The sequence below is a fragment of the Camelina sativa genome, chromosome 2 (assembly GCF_030686135.1).
Source record: "Camelina sativa cultivar CO46 ecotype springtype chromosome 2, ASM3068613v1".
Classification (NCBI taxonomy): domain Eukaryota; kingdom Viridiplantae; phylum Streptophyta; class Magnoliopsida; order Brassicales; family Brassicaceae; genus Camelina; species Camelina sativa.
In genome coordinates, this window is record NC_141881.1 from 25,917,593 (window position 1) to 25,936,790 (window position 19,198).

Below are 19,198 nucleotides of genomic sequence, written 5' to 3' on the forward strand. Positions count from 1 at the left end.
TGAAGAATCATATCGCAGAAATGTTCGAAGCTTTGAGCCATACCACAGCTAATCGCGGTAAGGAAGTTATGAAAGAAGCAGATCTAGAAGCAACAGAGTGTGATCGGAGTGGAGTGAGCAAAGAACGAAGTGATCCACGGTCATCTTCATCTCGTGAGGTCCGATCGAATCATTTGGATCCTCCTAAGGTCATCAGATCTGAACCTGTGCGATCAGAATCTTCTCACCACTACGGTAATCTCACTCGATTGGGAAGGATTGATTTCCCAAGGTTTGATGGTAATCAAATCAAGGAGTGGTTGTTTAAGGTTGAAGAATTTTTCGGTGTTGATTACACTCCTAGGGAAATGAGGGTTAAGATGGCTGCTATACATTTTGATGGACACGCAGCAACTTGGCATTTTTCATTTGTTCAGTCTGGGATAGGATTGGAAGTATTGTATGATTGGGATGAGTATGTGAAGTTACTCAAGGAGAGGTTTGAAGACGAGTGTGACGATCCGATGGCTGAACTCAAAGCGTTGCAAGAGACGGATGGAATTGTTGATTATCACCAAAGATTTGATCTGATCAAAACAAGGGTGAATCTCTCTGAAGACTATTTGGTTAGCTTGTATTTGGCAGGGTTGCGGTTAGATACTCAAATGCATGTCAAGATGTTTGAACCACGAACTATTCGTCAATGTCTACGCTTGGGAAGATTGTATGAACGAGCTCATCCAAGGAAGCAGAATAATCAGATGAGTGTGAACTCTAAACCTAATAATACCTTCCAAGGGAGTCGTGGAAGTGTACAGAGAGATGGTGGGCACCAGTTGACCAAAAATGTGACTAAGACGGCTGAGCAGACACCTAAGAAGTTTTTGTCTAAGGAAGAAATAAGTGATCGAAGGGCTAAAGGATTATGTTATTGGTGTGATGAAAAATTTACACCTGAGCATTACCAACAGAATCATAAGAAAACTCAGTTGTACTCCATGGAACTTGATGAGGAAGTTGTGAAGGAGTTGGTGAGGTTGGAAGAGGAAGACGATGAAGAGAATATGCCTCGAGTATCTGTTAATGCTGTCTCGGGCATATCAGACCACAAGACTATGAGGGTTAAAGGATTGTTTGGGAAAAAGCCAATTTATGCATTGTTAGATTCTGGATCGACACATAATTTTGTAGATCCTAAGGTTGCTGCTAAACTTGGTTGTGACGTGAAAATTTCGGGGTTGCGTCGTGTGGTAGTGGCTGATGGTTGGAAGTTAGCAGTGCAAGGAAGGGTTAATGGGTTCGAATGGAGGTTCAGGTCGACTTTTTCCAGTCTGATGTCATGTTAATTCCACTACAAGGTTGCGACATGGTATTGGGGGTTCAATGGTTGGAGACTTTAGGGCCTATTACATGGGACTTCAAGGAGTTGGAGATGGAATTCTTCTAGAAGAAGAGGACAGTGATGTTGCATGGTATCAAAAATGGGTCTGTAAGAGATGTCAAGGCACAGAAACTTAAGAAGGTAGATGAGGAAGAAGTACAAGTTTCTATGATCTGTGTAAAAGACAGTGACACTAAGGATGAGGTGGAAGGTTTGATGTTAAGTGCTTTAACTGAAGTTTCAGAAGCTTGTCCTTTGGTTGATGTAGTGGTACAGGAGTTTCCTGACGTCTTTGCAGAGCCTACCGAGTTACCACCATTTAGAAAGAACCACGATCATAAGATTTTGCTAGTGGAAGGTGCGAACCTGGTGAATCAAAGACCCTATCGATATGCGACACATCAAAAGAATGAGATTGATAAAATAGTTGAAGAAATGTTGACTGGTGGAACTATTCAACCTAGTTCTAGTCCTTTTGCTTCACCTGTGGTTTTGGTGAAAAAGAAAGATGGAAGTTGGAGGTTATGTGTTGATTACAGGGAGTTAAACGGTATCACGGTCAAGGATAGATTTCCGATACCATTGATTGAAGACTTGTTGGATGAATTGGGAGGTTCGATTGTGTTTTCTAAACTTTATCTTCGTGCTGGTTATCATCAAGTGAGAATGCAGGAAGAGGATGTATCAAAGACGGCTTTTAAAACGCATGGAGGCCATTATGAATATCTGGTTATGCCATTTGGGTTAACCAATGCACCTGCGACATTTCAAAGTCTGATTAATTCAGTGTTCAAGGCATTTCTCAGAAAATTTGTTTTGGTGTTCTTTGATGATATTCTCATCTACAGCAGCAATATTCAAGAGCATGTTCAGCATTTACGTATGGTATTTGAGGTTATGCGCAAGGAGAAGTTATTTGCGAAGTTGAGTAAGTGTGCATTTGCTGAGGATCGGGTTGAGTACTTGGGACATTTCATCAGTGCAGAGGGGGTCTCTACGGATCCGGCTAAGGTGCGAGCTGTCGCAGAGTGGCCTAAACCGAGTACACTTAAACAACTCCGGGGATTCTTAGGCTTGGCAGGTTATTATAGAAGGTTTATAAAAAGTTTTGGAATCATTGCTGGTCCTTTACATGCATTAACCAAGACTGATGCGTTTGTATGGAATGGAGAAGCTCAGGATGCGTTTGACAGTTTGAAAGAGGCACTCAGTTTGGCTCCTGTGTTGGCATTACCAATATTCACCAACGTGTTTGTGGTGGAAACTGATGCTTGTGGACAAGGAATTGGTGCTGTCCTCATGCAAGAAGGTCACCCGATTTCTTATATCAGTCGACAGTTGAAAGGAAAACAATTACATTTGTCTATCTATGAAAAGGAACTGTTAGCTGTGATCTTTGCTGTTCAGAAATGGCGTCATTACCTTCTATCTGCTCATTTCATCATCAAAACGGACCAACGCAGTTTGAAATATTTGCTCGAACAGCGCCTTAACACACCTATTCAGCAGCAATGGCTGCCAAAATTGTTAGAGTTTGATTATGAAATTCAATACAAAAAGGGTAAAGAGAATATAGTGGCTGACGCTCTGTCACGAGTGGAAGGGTCTGAAGTGTTGCATATGGCTCTGTCGGTGGTTGAGTGTGATCTTCTGAAAGAAATTCAGGGAGCTTATGCGTTAGATGCAGAGATTCAGGCCATCATTAGTATTTTGGAGGCTAACCCGAATGGTAAGAAACACTTCTCTTGGATGCAGGGTATTTTGAGGCGTAAGAGTAAAATTGTTGTGCCTAAGGATGTGAAGATTCGTGATACAATTTTGGAATGGCTTCATTGCTCGGGGGTTGGTGGTCATTCTGGTCGAGATGTGACTTATCAACGAATCAAAGGAGTTTTCTATTGGAAGGGAATGTCGAATGATATTCAAACTTATATCAGGGGTTGTCATGTTTGTCAGCAATGTAAGTCTGATAATGCAGCTTCACCAGGTCTCTTACAACCTTTACCAATTCCTGAATCTCTCTGGAGTGATGTTTCAATGGATTTCATAGAGGGACTTCCCTTATCTGCGAACATGTCAGTGATCATGGTAGTGGTGGATCGATTAAGCAAAGCAGCTCATTCCATTGTTCTCTCACACCCTTACAGTGCACTGACGGTTGCTCAAGCATATCTGGATAATGTTTTTAAGCTTCATGGGTGTCCTAATTCTATTGTCAGTGATAGGGATGCTGTTTTTACCAGTGAGTTCTGGAAAGAGTTCTTTGCTTTACAGGGTGTGGCTCTGAAAATGTCCACTGCTTATCACCCTCAGAGTGATGGGCAGACTGAGGTTGTTAACAGATGTTTGGAGAACTATTTGAGGTGTATGTGCCATGCTCAACCCAACATGTGGTTCAAATGGTTGGCATTAGCAGAGTATTGGTATAACGCAAATTACCACACGTCCACGCATATGACTCCCTATGAGGCTGTTTATGGTCAGGCACCGCCTGTGCATTTACCTTATTTGCCCGGTGAAACGAAGGTGGCAGTAGTGGCTAGGTCCTTGCAGGAGAGGGAGAACATGATGAAGTTATTGAAATTTCACCTCATGCGTGCTCAGCATAGGATGAAACAGAATGCAGATCAACATCGAACGGAGAGGGATTTTGACATTGGTGAGTATGTGTATTTGAAACTTCAACCATATCGCCAAAATTCAGTGGTGGTACGGATGAATCAGAAGCTGGCACCTAAATATTATGGTCCTTATAAGATCATCGATCGTTGTGGAGAAGCCGCATACAAATTGGAGCTTCCGGCGGGTACCAAGATCCATCCTGTCTTTCATGTTTCTCAACTGAAGGTTCTGGTTGGTAATGTTCCAATTGCTACTCAGTTACCTACGGTGATGCCTGATGTCTTTGAGAAGGAGCCAGAGTTGATCTTGGAGCGTAAGATGGTTAACAGGCAGGGTCGTGCTGCTACCAAGGTGTTGGTTAAGTGGTGTGATCAACCGGTTGAGGAAGCTACTTGGGAATTCTTATTTGACTTGAAGAAGAAGTTCCCTGCTTTTGAAGCTTAAAGACCCTTGTGGACAAGGCTCTGCAAAGGAGGGAGATTTGTTACAGAAGAAGATATTTGAAGATATTTTGCAGAGCCCACACGTGCGACTCTCACGTGTGAAGTTATGTGGTTCAAGCTCGTGACACGTGGTTGGCTGGACGCAGAAGGCCGTTGGAGATTCTTTTCTTATATGGGCAATTGTTAGCTCTTTTCTTTTTATCGAATAATCTTGTAAACTCAAATCCTCAAATTGATACTCTGGTTCGTCGGGTTTCTCTCGTCTCGAGAGCCGGCAAGGTGATCCTCCATGTTTTTATGAACATCGAGTGGTTACGTTAATGGAAATTTAAGTGTTGATCGTTAAGTGTTGATCGTTTCATTGTTGTGTGGTTTAATTGTATTAATGGATGGATGCAAATGGTCTGTTTTCAAGTTATTTTTCTCAGTATTGTACTCTCTTTGCTTCCATTTGTTATGTAGGGAGCTTGGTACAAACAAACTCAAATATATAATAGCTCAAAGACTCGTTTACGAGTGAGAGAGGAATAGTCATTGGCTTAGTAAAGTTGTTTCGATTCTCCATCTTTGATATCAATAGAATTTTCTGAAATACGAAGTTTTGTTGCCAAGATACATTTCTTGTGGTTAAAAATGATAGAAATCCCACACATCACATTTTTCACACCACCAAGAACAGAGACACTTGACCAAGTTTTTGTGATCCAACAAAAAATAAAAGAAAAGCAGAGTTCCTAAGGTCATTTACATACACGTAACTAAACAAAACAAACCAAACTCTCTCCAAAGGCAACAGCCAAATCACACAATCCTAATCCGAATCAGAGGATGATTCATTTCCATCAGTAGTGGCAGTAGTCTCTCCTTTCTTTCCATCAGTAGTAGCTGAATCTTCTCCTTTCTTCTTCTGCTCTGCATCTTCTTTCTCATAAGCCTTCACAATATCATCAACGAAACACTTGTACTCAGTCGCAGCAAAGTTAAACGCAGCTTTGGGACCACCAGTACGAGCCTCTTTCACAAAGCTCTGAGCTTTCTCTGTTGCCTTGTAGATCAATACATGTTGTCGGTTAGCTTGATCGACAATGAGAGCTCTATTCCTAAATCTTTGTTGAAGAGTTTAAAAACTTTCGAGCTGAAAGGGTACAGGGGAAACCTAGAAGAGAGAGATATCTTGTGTTTTATCTTTTAAACATGCTGCTCATTTGAAATCCTCATCGATCTCGCAATAATCATGTTATGATCAAAGGTTGTGGGCTTTTTTTTTATTGGTTTTGTCTTTTTGGGTGTTTAACTATATGTGGAAATTACTTTTGGAACAAAACATGTGTTTTAACTAGATGTGGATTGTAGTTCTATCGTCTTATTCATTTTCTTTTTGCCACCGTTCTATAATAATTTCTACGATTAGTGTGCCTTGCGGCTCAAGTCTAGCTCTTCTCAAAGAACAGAACCAATTCAGGTTGTGTAACATTCGTCTCCTTATCTGATAAATCAAAAAGTTCTAGGAAACGATCAAAAAGTTCGAATGATTGGAATATCTCCACAAATATTTACGAGTATCTTTTGGATTAAGGTTGATTCAATGTAAGATCACAACAATTTGGACCTTAAATATATACAACTATGCACTCAGAAAGAGTTTCACAAGAAGAAGATTGGCCCAGTAACGGGCCCATCAGGTAAATTATGTCATTATAGGTTTTATTTATTTATATGTTAAACCATTAGGGAAGCCAAACAGTCTGATGAGAACTCGAGAGTGACTGAGTACAAAATTTTGCCGTCTGCGATTCCGACAATCTGCTGCTGCTGGTAAACAAACCTAACTTGTTCTTCCTTCTTCCTCTCTTTGTAGATTTGTCTTATATCCTTACCCTTTCCCGCTTGTGATTTTCCCATTTCCCGAGAGTCCACGGTGGATTCCTGATTTGGGGTTTTACCAATCCGGTCTCAGACCTTCTGCAGGGAATTCAGTATCAGTGACAAGTGGAGTAGCCGAGTAGAAGAACTCTTCCTTTTGCCATTGCATCTTCTTCGTACCCTGATCCTTCTCGGTGGGCCTCTGCTCCAGATTTGCTTGTTCAATTTCACGTCTACTCCTAACTTCTGATAGACCACCTCCTTCACTTCGTAGGTTTTTTTTTGTTCTGTTCCTTACTTTTGTCTTCACTTGTTAATATAATTTGTTGTTTGGTTAGATTCAGAAAAATCTTTTGGTTAGTCTTATGTTTTGTTCTCTTGTGATTTTTATTTAGAGTTGAATTGGTTTTACAGTTTGTTTATTTGGGTTCTGTCCTCTGTTGTTGTAACTTTGTTTATTTGGGTTCTGTCCTCTTTTTGTCTTATGGTGTTTTCTTGTGATTTTTGTTTTTAGGATCAGAAAACCCGCAAGTTCTGTGGAGTGTGTAACAGTGTATCTTAGAGTTTGTAAAAAGATATGGCTCGAATCACTGACTTGTCTGAAGAACTGCTTGTGAAGATACTAACGTTTCTTCCAACTAAAGTTGCTGTATCAACCAGCCTTCTCTCGAAACAGTGGCAGTTCCTGTGGTTGTGGTTGCCTAAACTTAAGTATGATGTTTACAAAGACATTGCTGATGGTTCAAAGTCTGGTTGCTTGATGTATCGAGATTTTATTAACAAGAATCTGCTATTACACAAAGCTCCGATCATTGAAAGCTTAAGCCTCAGAGTTCGTCATAGATCACTTCAACCTGAGGATTTGAAATCGTGGGCTGGAATTGCAGTCTCTCGCTGTGTCCGTGAGCTAAGTATCGATACATCTTCTTCCGGAATGAAACCTGCTGTATCATTGCCCAGTAGTTTGTAAACTCGCTCGTGGCTTTGGAACTTAACGGCGAGAAGATTCTTGTGGATGTTCCTCCAACAGTTTGTCTTCCTTCCTTGAAGTCTTTGAAACTTCGACGTGTGACATACTCAAACGACGAATCTCTTGGACTGCTTCTATCATGTTGCTCTGTTCTCGAACATCTGAGTATTGACCACTATGACAATTTATTATTGCCTAGTAGTTTGTATTCCTTGAAGTCACTCGTGACTTTGAAACTCCAAGGCGGTAAGATTCTTGTGGATGTTCCTAGAACGGTTTGTCTCCCTTCCTTGAAAACATTGGAACTTGAATGTGTGACATACTCAAGCGACGAATCTCATCGACTGCTTCTATCGTATTGCCCCGTTCTTGAAGATCTGAATATTAACCGCGAGGACTATGACAATTTGAGAAAGTTGGTTATCATTGTCCCATCCTTGCAGCGTTTAACTTTAAGTATACACCCATATTGTTCTTCTGATGGGTATGTGATCGTTACCCCTTCTTTGAAGTCTTTCAAAGTTGTGGATGAAAGAAGTCCAAGTCCCTATTTGATTGAGCATATGCCAGAGCTTGAAGAGGCAGATATCATTCTAATGGGAGATACTGAGAATGATACTGAAAGGCTTCTCAAGTCAATCACAAATGTTAAACGTCTTTCATTAAGAATAACATTCAACAGTGGCAAAAAGGTAAGATATTTCCATCAGTCTCATTATTTCACTTTGAACATGGAATCGTAGTTTCTTGAGTTTGATTTCTTTGTTATTGTGTTGTCATGTCTGCAGAATGTGTATCCGGATGGTATTATTGTCTTCAGTCAGCTAGAAACTTTGAAGCTATATATATGCAGCGAAAACTGGTCAATGTTACTTGTCCACTTGCTCAAAGACTCTCCAAACCTGCGAGTCCTCGATCTGGAGGAGGTCGATGATGTAAGTGTTTCTCTGTCAACTATTTTGCAGTAAAGCTCAGTATGATATATTGCTGCGATTTTAATTCTTCGTTCATTTCTTTAATTTCAGTTCCAAGAAATTTATGGGGAGTATGAACCGCTTAGTTCGGGCAATAATCAGGGGGCCGTTCCGAAATGTTTCTTGAATAGTCTGGAGACTTTCAAGTTTGAAGGGTACGACAGTAAGGAACAAGAAGATAGGGACTTGTTGAGTTTTATCTTCAAACATGCTTGTTGCTTGAAATCTACTTCAGTCGTGCACAGAAGATGATGTTATGTACCCCAGATTGAAACTTGAAAATGATCCAAGACTCGTCTTATGTATTATGGGTTTCGTATCTGTTTTCTTGTTTCCGAACAAAACTTGTGCCTTATCATTCTGGTCAAATTTACTCTATGGTCTGGTTATGTCATATATATATATATATATATATAGCCTACCATTTTATATGTCTGTGCCTTGCTCAAAATTTTGATCATTACATGCTCATTTGATACTCAGATTCTGTTTGATCATCTCTAAAAGATGTATATATATATACTCGTGTGTAAATGTGAGGGTTCAACAAATATAGCAACATCAAAGAAACTTCAAGATGAAAAAAGAGCATAACAAGATTCAATCATGAAGAAAAAAGCTAAAAGGTAAAGACTCTCTAAATCCTTCTCTTGAATGACCTCCTTAGTGCCAAGTCCACTGAGTCATTCTGCAGGGAGATTTCAACAACAGTGACAAGGGAGAAAAAAAACTCTTCCTTTGCAATCTTCGTCGTCGTGCAAGGCAAACTCTGATCCTCCTCGGTTGTGCTCTGCTCCTGATTTGCTTGCTTCTGTATTTGCATTTCATTCACGCCGCCTCATTTGCGATGATGATATCGTTCTCAAGATTCTTCTTCACTGAGCTTTCTTCTTCTTCTTCTTCTGGTTCCTGAAAGCACCAGTAGGTCGAAAACAAGTTAAAAGGAAGAAGAAACGAATGAATGATATGATAATAGATTGAGATTAATTGAGAGTGTGGCAATTTATTACAGAGCTGAAACGTCTCATCTTCTTCTTCTTCTTCTCATGCTCCTTTGCTCTCAAAGATCGGATTGGAGAAATCTTCTACTCAGAAACAAATAAAAAAATGGCGATTAATAATAAAACAATTAAATCAAAATCAAAAGAAATGAAGGATGAGGAGGAGAGTATGTGTTTGGTTACGGAGGAATAGGCGTGGAGCTCTTTCAATCGGAAGAGACGATCGACTTGGATTTCAAGGCTTTTCTGTGTATCTCCTCTCTGTAAAAGATGGCTCATCTGAAGATCCATGGCTACATCTTTCTCCGTGAGAAGCTTCTCAGTTCGTTCACGATCTTCTCTCATCCTCTCTAGTTTCTTCTTGAAAGCGCTCAGCTCCTCCGCAAGAGAAGCATCGATTATTGTGTCAAGATTCAGTTTCAGATTCTCCTTCTTCTTCTTCTTCAGCTCTGTAGCTGCTTTTGGTTTAACAAAAGTATCCTCCTCCTCTTTTGGGGTTAGGAAGATGTTTCTGGGCTGTAGAGCCTTTCTTCTACTTGAAGATTTCATCTTTTTTTTTTCTTCTTCTTCTTCTTCTTTGGGTTGTTGGTTGGATCAGGATGATTAATGAAAGAGAGAGAGAGAGAGAGGCAACTAACTAAACTAATCAGATGGGATTTTTATGCTTTTCTCTTTTGCTTTTTTTATTTATTTGAATTTGAATTTGAATTGGGTTCGGCGGTTAACGGCTACTTTGGAACTTCTTCGTCTCCTTTTTTGTCGCATTGCTTCTACAATTGATTCATTTCTCTCATTCTGTGTGAAAATGCTGGAAAAATTGTCAGTTTTGTTGGGCTAAAGTTAATTAAATAGTTACAAATACTCTCACATGGCCATAATTGGGCCAAGTTTGGCCCATTAGAGTCTTTCGAAATGAAGATGTCACTCTTACGACGTTTGGAGATAAACGAACCAACCAAACCAAACCGAAAGAGCTGTGAAGAAAAGAAAGGAAGATAAGTGATTAAACCGTCAGTTTGGTTTGGTTTGGTTCGTTAATCTTCAAGAAAGATGGCAGTAATGTAAAATTGAAAAACTCCAGAAGAAAAATTCAATCATCAAGAAGAAATTGGGTCTCTTCGATAAACTGCATAAGCAAATTCAAGTTTCACTACAAAGAAGAAAGTGAAAAGGTCAAGACTTTTTAAATTGAAACACAGCAACAAAAACCAACAAAACTTGTTCTAAATAAAGACACTCTCTCAATCCTCCTCTTCAATGACCTTAGTGCCAAGTCCACTGAGACCTTCTGCGGGGACTTCAGCAACTGTGACAAGGGAGAAGAACTCTTCCTTTGCGTCTTCATCATCGTTTCTCTTACGTGCAACACGAACCCTAATCCTCCTTGGTGGACCTCTGATACCTTTGCTCCAGATTTGCTTGTTCAATTTCACGTCTACCCTAACGTCCTTAGTTCCCATTGCTTTCTCTGCGAACTTCCTGATCTCCTTAATTGCATTTGGTGCCTTCTTCTTAAAGGTGCTGATAACAAAATTAACTATGCATAAGTAATGATTCTTAATCACATTCAAACCAAACCCACCACAAACAAAAACACTTAATCTTAATTCTGTCTATCCGATTATATCATTTCAACATTACATTTCAATAAACTGGATCCAAAAAAACAATCAGTATAAGATCTGAACACACTGGAGACGTTTTCACAACATTAGATATCATTTCCCCATGAATTCAACAGCACAGTAATCAAAAGATCTCTTTTTTATGGACTACGCCTCTAATTACATTTCGTAAAAGATAAGCTAATAACGGATCATACCAAAGCAAGTATTAACAATCTTGAAACTATGATACGACAGAAACTAACATAATTTTCACAGCAACACTACGGAATCAACCAATCAAGCAGCTAAGAACATGAACACAAAAGAGTGAAATCTAACAACAAGCAAACAAGAGATTAGGGTTTAGGGAAAAAGCTCACCATTTGTGAAGGCGTCTGTGAAGGTTAATGGTGTACTCTCTGGTCACCACTTCCTCTTTCCTTCCCTTTTTCTCAGACATCTTCTCTTTCGTCTGCGACTTAACTCTTTACCTGCACAATCATTTCAAAATCGATACTTTTTAAATCGGAAAGCTTAAAACAGATCTGTGAACTGGCTAGGGTCAAGTAAGCAGAATTGAGCTAAGATTGATTGAGAGAGAGAAAGAGATTTTACCTTTGGGTTGAAGAACGTCGAGAAAACAGAAAGGCGACGAGGGAGGAGTTGTAAGCATATATATGCGGCACTTTGTGTTAACCCTAAAAATTTCATTTATTGGGCTTCCATGGGCCTATTTCTTCCGCTTTCGTAATTTTTTAGTAGTCCATTAAAGGCCTAAACTATAGTTTAATCGAATTTATAAACTGATTGGTTTGGATAAACCGGTAAAACCAAAAACCGAAACAATTGATCCGAAACCGTAAACTTAGATTACATCCGTACGAGTAACAAAAGAAGTTTTGAGGATCTCTACATAGATTGAGATTCCTTATTGTTGTTGTTGTATGACTTAAGACTTGAGAGTTTGTACGTTGAAGTTTTGTGAGTATCAGGTTATGTCCTCTTAGAAGCTTTTCATAGATTCCTTATGCCTTCTTGGTTTTTTTTTCTTTTTCCTAGCTTTATAAATTGAACTTTGGAGAAACATGAACACCCATTCGTTTGCCTGATTATATTTTACAATTGGAAAGATAAAAAAAATGGATTTCGTTATAGAAGGAATAGATTATACTTCTTTGATTCAGAAAGCTTTGGTTCTATTGTTTTGTGTTGCTTTGTCATGGAAAATGATAATTTACATGTGTAATTTGTTAAACATTGAGCAAGATCCCATAAGGGTGTTGATTACCGGTGCAGCAGGTAATGAATGTCTCCTCAACCAAATTGTTTGGTTTGGTCTGGTTATATGTAGTTTGTTCATAATATAATTGGGAACTTTCTATTGAACAGGAAACATAGGATATGCAATTGCTCCAATGATTGCAAGAGGTATGATGCTAGGTCCAGATAAACCCATGATTCTGCATTTACTCGATATAGAACCAACTTCAAGATCACTGGAAGCTCTGAAAATGGAGCTTCAAGATTCAGCCTTCCCTCTTCTCAAAGGCGTTATCTCGACAACTAATGTTGTTGAAGCATGTAAAGATGTGAATATCGCCATAATGATCGGCGGATACCCGAGGATAGCAGGCATGGAAAGAAAAGATGTGATGTCGAAAAATGTAGTGATATATAAAGCTCAAGCTTCGGCTTTAGAGAATTATGCATCAGAGGATTGCAAGGTTCTTGTTGTAGCAAACCCTGCTAACACAAACGCTCTGATTTTAAAAGAGTTTGCACCATCGATCCCGGAAGAAAACATCACTTGCCTTACACGGCTCGACCATAATCGAGCTCTAGCTCAGCTTGCAGATAAGCTAAGTGTTCCCGTGAGCAGTGTGAAGAACATGATCGTTTGGGGAAACCATTCTTCAACTCAGTATCCCGACAGCAATCACGCAACGGTCTCTACACAAGCTGGAGATAGACCGATAAAAGAACTTGTCACAGATCAAAACTGGCTAAAGAACGAGTTTATTGCTGAAGTTCAGCAACGCGGTGCAGCTGTTTTAAGAGCACGGAGACAGTCGAGTGCTTTATCCGCTGCTAGCGCAGCTTGTGACCATATCCGTGATTGGTTTCTTGGAACCCCTAAAGGAACTTGGGTTTCTATGGGTGTTTGTTCTGATGGATCATATGGTATACCACCGGGTTTGGTTTACTCGTTTCCGGTTACCTGTGAGAAAGGGAGTTGGAAGATCGTACAAGGACTCAGTATAGACGAGTTTTCAAGGAAGAAAATGGATGACTCTGCACGAGAGCTAGCTGAAGAGAAGGATTTAGCCTATTCCTGTCTCAATGCATAGACCAAAACCAAAAGTCGAAAAACTATGGGAGTCATGTACAAACAATGTAGTAAAGAAATAAATGTCTTCTAAATTTCTTGTAAAAATAATGTAAACATACATAATAAACGCTGAGGTTCATTGATACATGTAAAGCTCTAAAATCTTAGAGGTTAAAAAATCAGCAAATCGAAAAACTAAACAAAAACAAATAAAACAAAACAGAAGGAGAGATCAGACTTTTACTTGCGAGAGTACCTCCAGATGCCAAAAACAAGAACAGCCAAACTCGCAATGCCCGCCAAAATCTGGTAACCAAAGAGACACGATTTATATTATAATGCTTGCAAAAATTACATCTACGGAGACAAGAGAAAGAACAACTAAACACTGACCTTGGTGTCACGGATGTAAGGGGTCTCGGACCGTGAAGCAAAGATGGATGAAAGAAATCCAAAACGAGATCTCTGCGGCATGAGAATAACAGCAGTGTACTGTTTCTTGCACGGGTGAGGAAGGATACGCTGTAATGCAGCTTGCGCTGTTTGTGGTGCAAGTGACTCTCTCATTCGCAAACGCCCTTCTTCTAAAATCTGAAAACCATAGGGAAGTTTCTACCCTTTATAAAAAGACTGTTTATTTTGAACGACAACAGCTATTGAGCATTGACAGTAACTGACCTTGCAAGAGGCGCCCAAATCGCCAGCGTAGACCCTTGATTGGTATCCACGTAGAATCCTGTCTAACCAGTGATAGTTTTCCTGACCAGAAAATTAAATCCGTTTTGTTTCAGCAGCAAAATAAAATCCATTTGCGATTGTGAAGAGTAGGCAAAAACAAACAAACCTGCAGGCCGTTTTCGTGAGCTCTTTGTTCGATTTCAAGGATAGCTGAAATGTCTTCCTGCGAAGGGCCTTCCTCTTGAAGCCGTACAATTTCTTCCAAAGCTAAATCAACCTGAAAGACAAAGAGATGGCTTTCGTGAACAAAAGGCAGCCAAAGATATAGAGAAACCATTATCAATCGTGTGAGAACATGGATGTACCAGTTTAGAGGAGATTTCTGGATCACAGGAAAAATTTACACTGATGTCACCACGCAAATCTGCAGTTCTAGAAGGTTTATTCCCGCCAAGAAACACTGAGACTTCAGCAGAATATATCTGCTTAACAGGTACGTTAGGTCACTAAAGGTTTGGTATGATCATCATAGAAAACTAACGCAAAGAGCAGAATATACCTGCCCATGCGTGAACCTGAGAAACTGAATTATCTTGGTCTCTAAGAGTTTGCCTAAAAAGCCGATACAGTGGATTTCTTCGATCTATCATAGAATTAATGGTATGAAGCAATTGTATTTGAAATATTATTCGTAAAGACAAGAGGAAAAATGTCTTAAGTGTAATCAACGCAGGCTAGGTTCAGATGATAAAGCAAAGTCCCTTACCATTGTTCCATTTGTTAACTGCACAGGAAAGCATAACTGGACTGAACACTGGGCTTCTACCATGGGACTTCGTACAAATTCTCTGTAATATTTCCACGTTTAAAGTCAAATATGTAATTATCAAGGGAAACACACAGTATCATTGTCTCTGTTAGGTCGATGTATGATCAAAGTAAGATACAGCTTACCTTGTTATCTTCGTAGGGAAAGTGAATGGTAAGCCCTTTAGGTCATCACGGTTGAAATGGAGAACTGGTTGAGGAGGCTTAGGTATTCCACCCTGCATAAAGTGAGCGCAAAAATGTAGTCAATTATCCCGAGCTTACTTTTTGTATTACCAGTGATGTGATCTAACTTACCAAATACTGAAGAATTAGAGGAAGCGCGATAGTAGGATCAAGGTTCCCTACAATCACGACTGTGAAAGTTGATGGATCCCTAAAGCAACTGTTGAAGTATTCGCAAGCCTTTAAAGGGTCAACTTTCCTGAGTTCACTAATCCGAATCGGCTACACATCAGAGACTAGGGGTTAGAATCAAGTTGTGCGTTCACCAAGAAATAATTAGTCATTTCGAAAAAAAGAAGGAAGATATCATTACCCTAAAGAAATAAGAGTTTCCATAATTGAGTTCCTTTACTCTATTGGCAAAGACAGTGTATGGGTCTCTTTCCCGAGCACGGACCGCTTCTTCTGCCATTTGCATTACTATTCCAACCTCTTCTTCTTGTGGCATCACGTTTGTAGTAAATAGTTGATAAACAAGCTGCAAAGAAGTATAATCAAGTTCAACTCTAAGGCCAAGATAATGCAAGTATAATCCAAAGAGATTCGAAACATTATTAGAGGAAAAACAAGAATGCAAAACATTTTAGGATGCACAATATATTCAAGCTCTATCATTTAGATGTTAGCAAATATGTTAATGAACTCTACTGTAGGTTTCGTACAGTTCAGTTTGTTTCCGCCAAATATGTTATGGTTAATGAAGTATAAATCGAAGAGGTCATAGTTAATGTCTTAATGAAGTCCACTGCGTGGTTTCAGCTAAATATGTTAGTAACAAGCCTGAGATCAACCTGGAAGAACTTAGAAAATACACGTTCATATGGAGGAAGAAGGCAAACCTGCAAAGCAGTTTCAAGGTCTGTGGGTGAACAATCACAAGAAAAGGTTCTCATATACGGTCCGAGTCTTGCGCTAACTTCAACTCTCTTACCAGCAAGCATATCCATAAGCATTGATGGCTTATAACCAAACATACCAATTTCACCAGCAATTGTTGATCCCATTGAACATGAAATGTAATCACTCTCAGGGAGTTCAGATAATCCTCCATATGAGAACCCGGTAAAAAGAACCTGCAAGGGGAAAAGGCCAATCATGAAGTTATGGAACAATAAGCAAAAGAAGAAGCTCAGAGCTTAATATATTGCCATCTATGCATAAGCATATACACACACATGCTGATTCCAAACTATTGTAATGTCAGTTAATATTGCACCTGATCGTCCAAGAAGTCTGTGGACTTGTAGCAAACTTGCATTCCATTTGATAACGTCAATTCTGTAACCCCAACTTCTGGATATTCAAGCTGATGAGTAACCTCCCTTCATTGAACATCATTGAACATTAGTGACAGATGATAAATAATAACAAATGAAAAAAATATATGCATGTCAGTTGAGGTTTGTCTACTTTTAGTTAAACAAAGACTCATTTAGTTTAGTAAAAGACTTCATAACTAGTCAGCTCTCGAGGAAATTGATAATTGCACAAAGATATTAGTTTTTTAGGATCTCTATTCACTCTGAAAACTACAGTCAATAGAACCAAAATCCAAAAGTAAAGAAGAGCTTACCCTGGAGTTGGCTTCTCACTGACAACTTCTTCTGGAATCTTTTCCTCATCCCATGGAGCAATCATCTTTTCTTCTTCAAGACTATTAACCTTTGAGACAACATTTCTCAAATCATCAATCGTAGCAGCAGATCTAGGTTCCATTGTCTTGATCACACAACCACATGATGTTCTTAACTTTTCAGAGTATCTGGCTACATCCGACGCTGATATTTCTGCATCAAAGAGGAACCAATATAATTTATACGAGTTATATAACAAAAATGGTACTATACTGACTACACTTTATAAGCAGAGTATGCATGTTCTCACGGGGTAGAAGAGTCTTCTGAAGTTGTGCCTCGTATTCAATCCCAATAACAGGTTCCTTGTGAAGGAAATGCTGCAAGATAAAAAAAAGTTTAAGCAAGATTTTTGTAGATGGGAAAGACAGAATGCTGATTATTAAAGTTCATCACAGATTTTACCTGTATATATTCATCCCGCAAGCTCGTTGATTGGACCTGATCACGTTCCAGATAAGCAGATTCAATCTCGGACATCATGAGAGCCCGAACAACAGATATTTCACGCTCCGAGAACCCATGAAGGCGTACCCTAGCAACCTAAACACACAAGAGAACCAATGAAGGGGTGGAAGAAGAAAGTGAAAAAAACTTGGAAAAGAGGGAAAAGAGAAGAGACCTCGAGAAGCATAGATTCTAGAGATGCAAGAGTTCCTTTCTCTTTACAAGAAGAACTCATTATATAGGCCTTCAATGGGCTCACCAGAGCATCAGCAGCCACAGAACACGCAAAAAATGGAGGATCCTTTCTACGAGATATTTTGAATAGTCTCTGGTTAAGAGCATGTAGAAACATTGACTCCGCAAGCATATCCCTATAATCTTTCACTGTCTTCAGATCACTTATAGGCATCTTATAGCTAATCATTACTGCAGACTAAAAGCCAAAGACCAAAAAAGAAGCTTAGCAGTTAGGAAATTGACATCATGCTAATATGGAAGACGTTCAGAGAGTAAAATTTGACTAACCCCAGCTGCCTCTGACTCAACAAAGCACGAAAATCGTGTCTCTTCATGAGAAGGAACAGGAAACACTGGTATCTGTGGAGGCTCGCTACTTGATCTTTTATCCTCAAAATGTGTCTTTATCAAATCAACTACAGTCTAGAAACAAGGATTATCAACAAATTCCGACCTTACAACATAATCATAAATGCTTGAATAGCCAAGGAACAAAAGTGATATCACAGTAATAAATTAAAATAGTAGTACCTTTGTATCTGGAAAATCTCCAACAGCCACAACTGCCATATTGCATAAATGATACCACTTCTGGTAAAATTGCTTCACAGTTGCAGCAGGAACAGATCGAATCACTTTCTCCAACCCAATAGGTAAACGTTCAGCATACTGCGGTCAAATGAAAGTCTTTTTCAAGAACACATTGGAATCTCTCTTAAACTGCAAAAATGACTAACAATAGACATGACATACCTTTGAACCTTCCATCATCAGCTGCCAATGCGAATCTTGCATCCTTCCAGTAGCATTCCGATTCCCTCGGTATTCTTCCATAACAGCACCTCTTTCTTTGTCCAAATCTTCCTTCGAGACTCGAATCTAAACAAACCAAGCACAGATTTCAGACAGACCAAAAAAAACAATGAAACAAAAAGAAATGGATGAGACAGAGTCACAAAGACATTTACCTCGGAGCTAAACTCTGCTAAAATGGAGATAGCCTGAGATAACAATTCAGGTTTATCAACGGGGACAAACAATTCATAGATAGTCTCATCCGCTGTGGTCATTGCGTTTTGACAGGGTCCAAACTCAGCTCCGACGCTCTCTAAGAACTTGACAATATCATGGTTTGTATATCTCGTTGTAGCACTAAACGCAAGATGCTCTACAATATGAGCAACTCCACGCTGATCCTCCTCTTCCAAAACTGAACTGCCAATAAACCAAAAAGTGTGTCAGCATCATTTGAAGCGTAAGCCACTCAAACACATTGCATAATTCAACTAAACTTCATCCCAGTTCTCTCTTATCCTCATACACTACGAATATATTAATGCATGTCACAAATCTGTTCATAAAAAAAAGTCACAAATCAAATCAAAGTTAGATCAACACTGCACAGTGATCAAATAAATCAAATATTCGACTCAGAACAAAAGTGAAAACCCTAAATCTCAGCGAGAAAAACTAAATAAACAGTAAATTCAATTGATCAACGAAGAAACAAATCAAATTCAAATGTCGTCAAAATCGAAGAAGAAGAAGAAGAGCTAACCCGACTTTAACGGCGAGAGCTAAAGCAGCTCTCATCCTTGGTTTTGAGTTTCGACGAACATAGTAGACGAGACCATTATCGAGTCTTCCATAATCAGCACCAAAAGGCTCAGGCTCGTTACCGAGTTCTTGTTCCATGTCCACACTCATCAGTTTCAGCGACCTGAATCCATGTTTCCTCAACACCTTCTTCGAGCTCTCTCCCGCAATCAAATCCATCTCTCTCTCTTTCTCTCTCTCTGCCTCACTCTGTCAAAATCAAATTCGTTTATCAAAACAACACACAATACAAATTTTTCTCCCTTTGGAGACGGCACAATTAGTCCCACCCCTTCGAGATTTGTTCTTCTTATGTTTTTTTCTTGGTTTTGACAACCGGTTCGCCCGGTAATCTTACTACAACCAGCATTAATTTCCTTAACC

General features: G+C 39.4%; 4 protein-coding genes and 1 pseudogene across 6 annotated transcripts; 2 read left to right on the forward strand and 3 right to left on the reverse strand.

The window, feature by feature from the left end:
• The first annotated feature begins 6,419 nt into the window (after positions 1-6,419).
• LOC104756059 (putative FBD-associated F-box protein At5g56700) lies at positions 6,420-8,663 on the forward strand (annotated as a pseudogene). Its single transcript, XR_015583335.1, has 4 exons — positions 6,420-6,558; positions 6,803-7,950; positions 8,047-8,193; positions 8,284-8,663. The product of XR_015583335.1 is annotated as a putative FBD-associated F-box protein At5g56700 (transcript).
• A 58-nt stretch (positions 8,664-8,721) lies between these two features.
• On the reverse strand, positions 8,722-9,904 carry LOC104733520 (uncharacterized). The gene is made up of 3 exons (XM_010453094.3): positions 9,417-9,904; positions 9,243-9,317; positions 8,722-9,141 (listed from the first exon to the last, which is right to left on the reverse strand). Exons 1-3 carry the CDS (start codon positions 9,780-9,782, stop codon positions 9,061-9,063), a joined length of 522 nt encoding a protein of 173 aa, XP_010451396.1. The 5' UTR covers positions 9,783-9,904; the 3' UTR covers positions 8,722-9,060.
• A 428-nt stretch (positions 9,905-10,332) lies between these two features.
• On the reverse strand, positions 10,333-11,564 carry LOC104733526 (large ribosomal subunit protein eL31x-like). Its single transcript, XM_010453101.3, has 3 exons — positions 11,456-11,564; positions 11,221-11,331; positions 10,333-10,754 (listed from the first exon to the last, which is right to left on the reverse strand). The coding sequence occupies exons 2-3, from the start codon at positions 11,298-11,300 to the stop codon at positions 10,475-10,477; spliced, it is 360 nt and encodes a 119-aa protein (XP_010451403.1). The 5' UTR covers positions 11,301-11,331; positions 11,456-11,564; the 3' UTR covers positions 10,333-10,474.
• A 365-nt stretch (positions 11,565-11,929) lies between these two features.
• Positions 11,930-13,314, forward strand: LOC104733545 (malate dehydrogenase 3, cytoplasmic-like). Its single transcript, XM_010453118.2, has 2 exons — positions 11,930-12,139; positions 12,230-13,314. Exons 1-2 carry the CDS (start codon positions 11,980-11,982, stop codon positions 13,186-13,188), a joined length of 1,119 nt encoding a protein of 372 aa, XP_010451420.2. The 5' UTR covers positions 11,930-11,979; the 3' UTR covers positions 13,189-13,314.
• LOC104733533 (zinc protease PQQL-like) lies at positions 13,236-19,112 on the reverse strand. 2 transcript variants are annotated; one of them, XM_010453111.2, is made up of 21 exons: positions 18,777-19,112; positions 18,187-18,428; positions 17,972-18,097; positions 17,750-17,887; positions 17,507-17,641; positions 17,157-17,414; positions 16,940-17,077; positions 16,785-16,854; positions 16,474-16,687; positions 16,117-16,222; positions 15,740-15,973; positions 15,214-15,378; positions 14,973-15,122; positions 14,802-14,893; positions 14,614-14,695; positions 14,407-14,490; positions 14,213-14,329; positions 14,014-14,124; positions 13,848-13,928; positions 13,563-13,760; positions 13,236-13,475 (listed from the first exon to the last, which is right to left on the reverse strand). In XM_010453111.2, exons 2-21 carry the CDS (start codon positions 18,286-18,288, stop codon positions 13,410-13,412), a joined length of 2,667 nt encoding a protein of 888 aa, XP_010451413.1. In that variant the 5' UTR covers positions 18,289-18,428; positions 18,777-19,112; the 3' UTR covers positions 13,236-13,409. The 2 variants fall into 2 exon arrangements, with proteins under 2 accessions (XP_010451413.1, XP_010451407.1); XM_010453105.2 differs by having other exon boundaries at positions 18,187-18,433.
• Between the last annotated feature and the right edge of the window lie 86 nt (positions 19,113-19,198).